This window comes from Azolla caroliniana, unplaced genomic scaffold (assembly GCF_043228905.1).
Source record: "Azolla caroliniana isolate FFs.n. ecotype wild unplaced genomic scaffold, voAzoCaro1.0.p SCAF_403, whole genome shotgun sequence".
In the NCBI taxonomy this organism is placed as follows: Eukaryota; Viridiplantae; Streptophyta; class Polypodiopsida; order Salviniales; family Salviniaceae; genus Azolla; species Azolla caroliniana.
In genome coordinates, this window is record NW_028230838.1 from 1 (window position 1) to 7,261 (window position 7,261).

The 7,261-nt window shown below is 37.5% G+C and overlaps 1 protein-coding gene across 1 annotated transcript; it reads right to left on the reverse strand.

Moving 5' to 3' along the window:
• Positions 1–216: 216 nt before the first annotated feature.
• LOC147848312 (uncharacterized) lies at positions 217–4,665 on the reverse strand. Its single transcript, XM_087338502.1, has 7 exons — positions 4,543–4,665; positions 3,016–3,198; positions 2,771–2,928; positions 2,587–2,665; positions 1,885–2,481; positions 1,432–1,769; positions 217–1,160 (listed from the first exon to the last, which is right to left on the reverse strand). The coding sequence occupies exons 2-7, from the start codon at positions 3,122–3,124 to the stop codon at positions 975–977; spliced, it is 1,467 nt and encodes a 488-aa protein (XP_087194628.1). The 5' UTR covers positions 3,125–3,198; positions 4,543–4,665; the 3' UTR covers positions 217–974.
• Between the last annotated feature and the right edge of the window lie 2,596 nt (positions 4,666–7,261).

The following is a 7,261-nucleotide window of genomic DNA, read 5'->3' on the forward strand; positions in this document are numbered from 1 at the left end:
CTCATTTTTAATAAATAAGTGAGGACACCACTCACATTCTCATGGATGAGTATCTCATAGTACCGGTCAATTTTGTAGTGTATGATATCAACATCTCATGGATACATTCTCAAATGCACCACTTCTTGCTGCAACTCACAGATGGATTAATTGCATAGCAATATGATTATAATCAATTGTTTATTTCGCAATAATCTTTGAAACAAGACATTCATAGAAACTTTCAATACAACTGAGAAATTCATTAAGAATGGGGTGCAGGGTTTTATTATCCAATGATACATATATGGTTCTATTAGTGTCAGGTTAAGAATCAAATGTCTCTATAGGTGTTACAACTAAGATTCAATATCACTCATAGAATTACAATTACAGTTTCATACTTCTGAATTTGCAGATGATCAACTGTATCCCCCATGATTCTCCAAATGGCATCGAATCGAGCAAGGACGGCAAGAATAAGTTTGGTTTCCAGCCATCCATCATCTCTTCTTGTAGCTAATCAGAATGTGTTAATGTTACTTACAAGATCCACGAGTGAGTATAATCCAGACTACATATCAATTCCAATGATTCTGCAGCCTCGAAGACTTGGAATGGCATGAGATCTATATTTTGATTGATGCACTAGCTTTGCTCTCATGCCTTCAGGGACTTTGCGCTCTCATGTATGTGGCAAACATAGTATATTAACAGACCCATATACTTTTTGGTTCAAGTCTTCTTATCATATTATCCTTATCGAGAAGATATGGATAGCTTTTGATAAGTTCCAAACTTGCCCCAACTTTCTTCCAAAAAGGTAGATAATGTATATAGGCAATATATATCTTAGGACTTCACTATTTCTTTATCAGAGAAACATTCACAAGGCATCAAAACTTCCACTACTATTATTGGCAGAAGTTTATCCACTGTTAACCCCGAATGCTTGAAACCTCAGCTTGCACGGCCATTTTTTCGTAGTGAGCATGTTAATGATTCACAACAGCTTGTGCAATCTTCTGATGGAGATGGAATTTTTGTGAAATTAACGGTCGTACATCATCTACACCAACTAGAGACTCCAAAAATGGAAGAAGTTGTATTAGTCCAGTATCAGACTTATCATCAAACCAACTCTCAACTGGAATGCCATTGTCAACTTGAAACCCAAATGCCTGCAAAATAAAGCCAAACATAGAGCTTCATATTCTACTTTCATATAGTCAGAAGGCCTTTGGACATCATTAGTATGAATGTACAGAGTGTGTACTCCGTGACTTGCAGAGGGTGCCTTTCTAGTGAAGCAAATGCATGCAAGCGAACTATATCAGATTACATTTACATAAAAATGCATGTGCAAACTACATTGCATTCAATAATTTTCTGATGTGTTTTGAAGAAGAATTAGTGAAGTGAAGTTTTCTCAAGTTCTGCATCTCCTTATACCTGGGGAGAATTGTCGACAATCGCCACCTTGGAGAGGTCACGACCTAAGATGGTTAGATCTTTCAAATAGTTTCCATCAACAAAAATGCAAGAGTCTCGAAAAACACGATGCTGAATTAGTTTTCCTTGTGGATCTAGGATATCAAGTAACTTCTCGGCATATATACTCTGACTTGCTGTAAACACAATTATTTCAAATAATTGTGCAACTCTCTCCATAAACATATGTAAATGAGGCCTGCATCTTACATAGACAGTGTATTCCTGAGAATTGATCATTAGAGGAAAGGTAAAATCAGCATCTTCAGAATACTCCAGGGTTGAATGTATCAATGTCTCTGTAAAAATAACGACAAGAATACACACGTAAGGAAATGAATATATGTATGTATGTGTGTGTGTACACACACACACTGAGAAATGAATTAACATTGATTAAAGCGCAAAATGTACCATCAAGATCTAAAACAAGGGTAACAGGTGGACAGCCTGCAATTGGCTTTGGTACCAAAATAGGAGGGCAGCCCAATGCTCCCACTTCAGAAAGATCAGGCAATTGTTTGATAAATAAGTAAGGATCAAAGTCATCCAGATCGTCATTAACTTCAATTTGGGTGATAACAGGATTCCTATCCAATGCCCTAGATTGCTGTACAGCAAGGTATAAAGATGCTTCATCTGAATTCAAAAACTCATCCTCTAGGTGATGTTCTGCCGTTTGCATCGTATACCTATTCTCAACCTCAAGTTCCCATTCCATGTATGTTGAACCTAAGTCAAAAACTGATTGTTCCTCAAGTACTTCATCTTTGTTAGCAGGCACGGAACTAATAGGATCAATGGTCACCGCCAGAGATACATCATCTGATACTGATGAAGCTCCTAGATCAATTAAGTTCTTCTCAGATATTGGATCTGAGACCACGCAAACCTGGCCTTCCTTCTCATCGGGTCTAAGATCACCACAACTGCACATATCACCACCATCTTGGATTTCAAGCTTACTTTGCACATCTTCTAGTTTCTCATTCACATCATCAGCAGCTTCAACTGTAAATCAGTTTAACGATTGCATGAACTCAGAAACTTCAAATTGGGAAGCATTCTAAAACAAAAATAAGAAAAACCAACTAGCCATTCAACAGAAAAACATACCACTGGTTGACGAGCTGTTTGTAGTATCTCCACTGAACAAATGAAAAATGGGTGGAAAGAATGTGCTCAAGGGTGCATCCTATATAACATCAATTGAAATGTTTGAAGGTATCATCTTGTTATATTCTGCAAAGATTAAGGTTAAGGTGTCTGAACCTTAATACTATATCGACAAATAACTTACCTCATGATCAGAAGATGTTGCATTAATACTAGAAAAGGCTAGCCTTAGGTCACAAGAAGCATCATATGGATTTCCATCAAAAACACCACATGAAATACTGTTCTTTCGCATTCTTTTTCTACAAAAACTACGGTGCGTTGTTGATGCATTACAGGAACCTTACAAAAGAGATCAAATTCAGTTTCCATGCGAAACACTCAGAGCAAAGAGAAGAAACTGGTATTAAAAAGAAAACATGCATTCACCTTGTCGATCTTTCTTGGAGGGAGATGTAATTACAGAAGTGAGTGCAAATTTCCTGTTTTCAACAGCAGTGTCATTTCTCTGAGAATCTTCCCTTTTCTTTCCTTTCATGTTTGTACACGCCTAAGGTCTTCAATCTCTAGTTTGCTAGGGAGAAAAATTCTCTCCGGCATCTGACGAATTCGCTGGCAAATTAAGACAACAATTAGTTAAAAACCCAAATCTTCAGAATCAGATAAGAACATCTAAAACAAACCAATACTCTACAAGGCATGCGAGCTGAAGGTGTATTTCACCAGAAAAGAGAATACATAGGGCTTCTGAAAAACTCAATGCCATCTTACTGTCAATGTGTAATATATAAGAAGATTTATAAGGAATTACGGCAGAGAAAAAGGGAATCGTTCAGAAGGAGCTTGATTGTGCAACAGATATATCACCAAATAAAGATCTGAAAGAAAGAATAAACGCCAGATTTCTATGCAGTACTGTAGAGAATAAAGGGAATCGTTCAGAACAACTTGCTTTGCTGCAGTGAATGTGCCATCAAATCACCGGAAAAGCGTAATAATGTGAAGAAATGAATAATGTATTTCATTGAAACAGAAAAGAAATAGGGTTCACAAAACAGTCAAGGTCAGAAAGATGAGCAAGTGAAGGAAAATTCTGTACAGAAGACATATCAGATTCGATTAGATTAGAACATTTTTAGCGTCCATAGGGAGGCCAATCTAAGAGAGAATTATTTGTTACATTAGATTTGGCAAAACATGACAGGACATGTCACACATATTTCTGTAGAATGAAGAGAATCAAACATAAAGAGGTCGTTTTGCTTCGATATGTATATGGCTACATGAAGATCTGAAAGAAATCATGTAAAACAAATGGGTATGTATTATCGTGAAAATAAGGGGGAAATGAGTATTACAGTGAAATTAAGGAAACAATGAGCATCTCCATGAAATACCGTCAAGATTTTTTTTAAAAATCGTATGATTTATGTTGAGAAAACAGCAAATCCCTCATAAAAAGCTTGATTTATTTTCAATGGAGGTATAGTCCAACAAAAATCAGAAAGAATCATGTTCGTATTTCAGTAAATACGAATTGAATAACTAAGGATTCTAGCACAATCAAGTTAGTTTTCCTGTATAACGGGCAAATTAGACAGATTTGAGTAGAGAAAACAGAGAATCGTTCAGAAGGAGCTTGATTTGCTTATTTATATATGTTTCTAACACAGATATCAGAGAGACCAGGTGTATCTCTGTCAAATGGAGAAGAAAAACTCAAAATGAAGAACATTACTCAGGCTAATCATCCTGTATAGAGAACCAAGGAATCCCGGAGAGAAGGAAGAGAAGAGAGGACGAGAAGAGAGAGAGAGAGAGAGAGATCGGATTGATGGAGAGTAGACCGAGGAAGAAAAATGAGGTCGATTTGTTTCTTTTTCGATTTCTGTTGAAGCAGAAAGTGAGAGTTACAACGAATTGAATCGGAGGAAGAAGAAGAAAGGAATAACATACCTGGAAGGAGAAGAAGATCTGGCGATGGGGCGAGATACAGAAATCGGATGGGATGGGATGCTCTTTCTTTCTTTCTCTCTCTCTCTCTCTCTCTCTCTCTCTCCCGCAGGCAGAGAGGGAGAGAGAGACGCACAGAGCAGCAACAGAGCAGAGAAGAAAATGAAGAAGAAGAAGAAGAAGAAGAAGAAGAAGAAAAGGGGGAGAAAAGGAGGAGAGAATCGGCTTCTTCTTCTTTATTCAGAGTCGAGTCAAGCTCTGGGAGGACGGTTTCACACTCGTCCGGACAAGAACTCCTCCCCTCTTTTGTCCAGGGCACTTGCTTGTGTGTGTGTGTGTGTGTGTGTGTGTGTGTGGGAACACGACTTCTTGACCGGACAAAACCACCGGACTCATTCCATTCACATATCAAGTCAATGCCTTCACTTTCCCTTCCTCTCTACTACATACAACATTTCTCCATTAGCCTTGCCCCCTTGTTTCCTACACAACCTCCCGGTTTGTCTGTCCGACACAAAAAAAAACAAGATACCGACTCCTCCTTCACCCTTGTCTAGAAAACAAGATACAACCTATCTCGGGTTGAATGATGCAACTTTCTCTCTTTGAGGAAGTAAACTTGGCAAACATGGCCTCGTAAACTTATGGGAAGAACTGAAAGTTCTCAACAGATGAATGCAACCTTCTCTCTCCTTGTATCTCTAGCCTCGAACAATGAGAATTCTTAAGCAACCAGCAGTAGTTACGCTAGCCACTTGCTTGTCGCCATTTTATTTTTCTTGTGCTCCATTACTTGTGATTCACCATTGGCGTACACTTACTCTAAACTAGGCCTTTATATTAAGGATTCTAGTACTTCGGGAACTTTTGTTTAATCGATCAGAGATTCGTTGTTGATGCATGCCGGAAATATATGCAAGTTCATAGGAACTAGAGGAAAGTATACATTGATGTCATATATTAGGTATTTCCAAATACACAAATCTTAGACACTCGACTTGCATTCGGTAGCACTTCGTGAATGAAGACACATTTTCCTAGATCATGGCAATAACCTATTTCACGTCATTCATTTGAGATCAATCAATCCTTTCCTTTTGGATCTTACATTGTGATGTAAACATTTGAGGGTGATAAAATGAGAGTATATCCTGGTCGAATGAGAGAACATTTTGGTGCTCTTGGGAAGGGTTTTGAGCTTTTTCAAACCCCAGTTTTGAATAAGCAAAAGTATTCAAGTTCTACATTTTGTCATTGCGTCAAACTCCAAAGGTTGTGGTGTGGATCTTCCACCATACTAATGTCTTTGAACAACATAATGATAAAAGGGATCCATCCATTTTCCTATGAAAGAAATCTACAATCTGGTTTCATTGCTAGGATATGTGCATCTACCTAGTGGCATCAATCAAATCTCAAATGGAAAGTTGTGTTTCATTTTGTAATATTGTTAACTCCCAATCTAATTTGCACAATTTACTTTTTGCCATGGTTGTATGTTCATTGACTTTGACATTCTTTGGTGTGCCTTTTGTAGTGTTTATTCATGTTATCAACATAACATCTCTAGGTTCACAACTTCTCAGGATTCTTGGAAAGCAAGACTCCCTGAGTGTAAATTGATTGACTCAAAATTGCATGCGTAACTGTTTTTTAGGCAAATCGACCCACTTGCTATATATGCACATCAATTGGCACACGGAGTTTTGGGTGACATGGCCCTAATTAATGTGATTGATTTTGTTCCTAAAGTATCCTAAAAATATAATGCGCAACATCTTGGCTAATGCAACGTGATTATTGGCTCACCTTATTCATTGCACAATAATATTGTTTATAACTAGAAATACAAACACATCATTAGTTCTTCACTTATTATCCAGTACAAACATCCAAGAAAATATTATCAAAGCCACCTTGCTTCATGTATGCATTATGGCATTAGGGTATTGAAATTCTTGTCCATATGGTGCCTTGTCAAATATCCTCATTTTCTCTTTCACAAACAACAACTTGAACTTTTTCTTAATAAGTCTTATTGGTTGCACGCTTTATGCATATGTGATAAACAATTAGCAATGTGTACTAGTTTCTTGGTTGGCACTATCTATGTACATCATATTTAAATGTGGCAATAGCAGATTTTATTAGAAGAATGAGATATTGGAAACTTAGATTAAGGGTGCTTAACAATGTTTACTAGCCTCAAGCAAAGGACAAGAGACAAACATAATACCCCCATTGACACCTAGTACCATTGAATATGGCTTTACATTATACCTTGTAAATAAGGCAATTGAAGGATCCAAAACATGTGAGCTTTGCATGGTTGACAAAATCTCAACAACATGTTGGAGAGTTTGTGTCAAAGGGAGTATTCCCTAGGCTGCTACATGCCCCTAGATTCTTATGGAATTTCCTAAGTCCTAGGATAATCGGTTTCCCATTTATCCTACCCCTTGAACCCAAGAATTGCTTCATAAGATTATGCCCATAATAGCACACTTTATGTTGTAGAAAAGCTTGCAAACACACAACTTGCTTTATGTGCAAAAAGTACACTCGTGATTTCCACCATTACATTTAGACAGTTGCTTAGATCCTTTGGGCTTCATCATGGTGACTAACCACTTCACATACCTTCCTCAAAACATATTATCAATGGATTGTTTGTTGAGGATATGGTGGTGGGTAGTGGATGATGATGATGTGCCCTGCAATA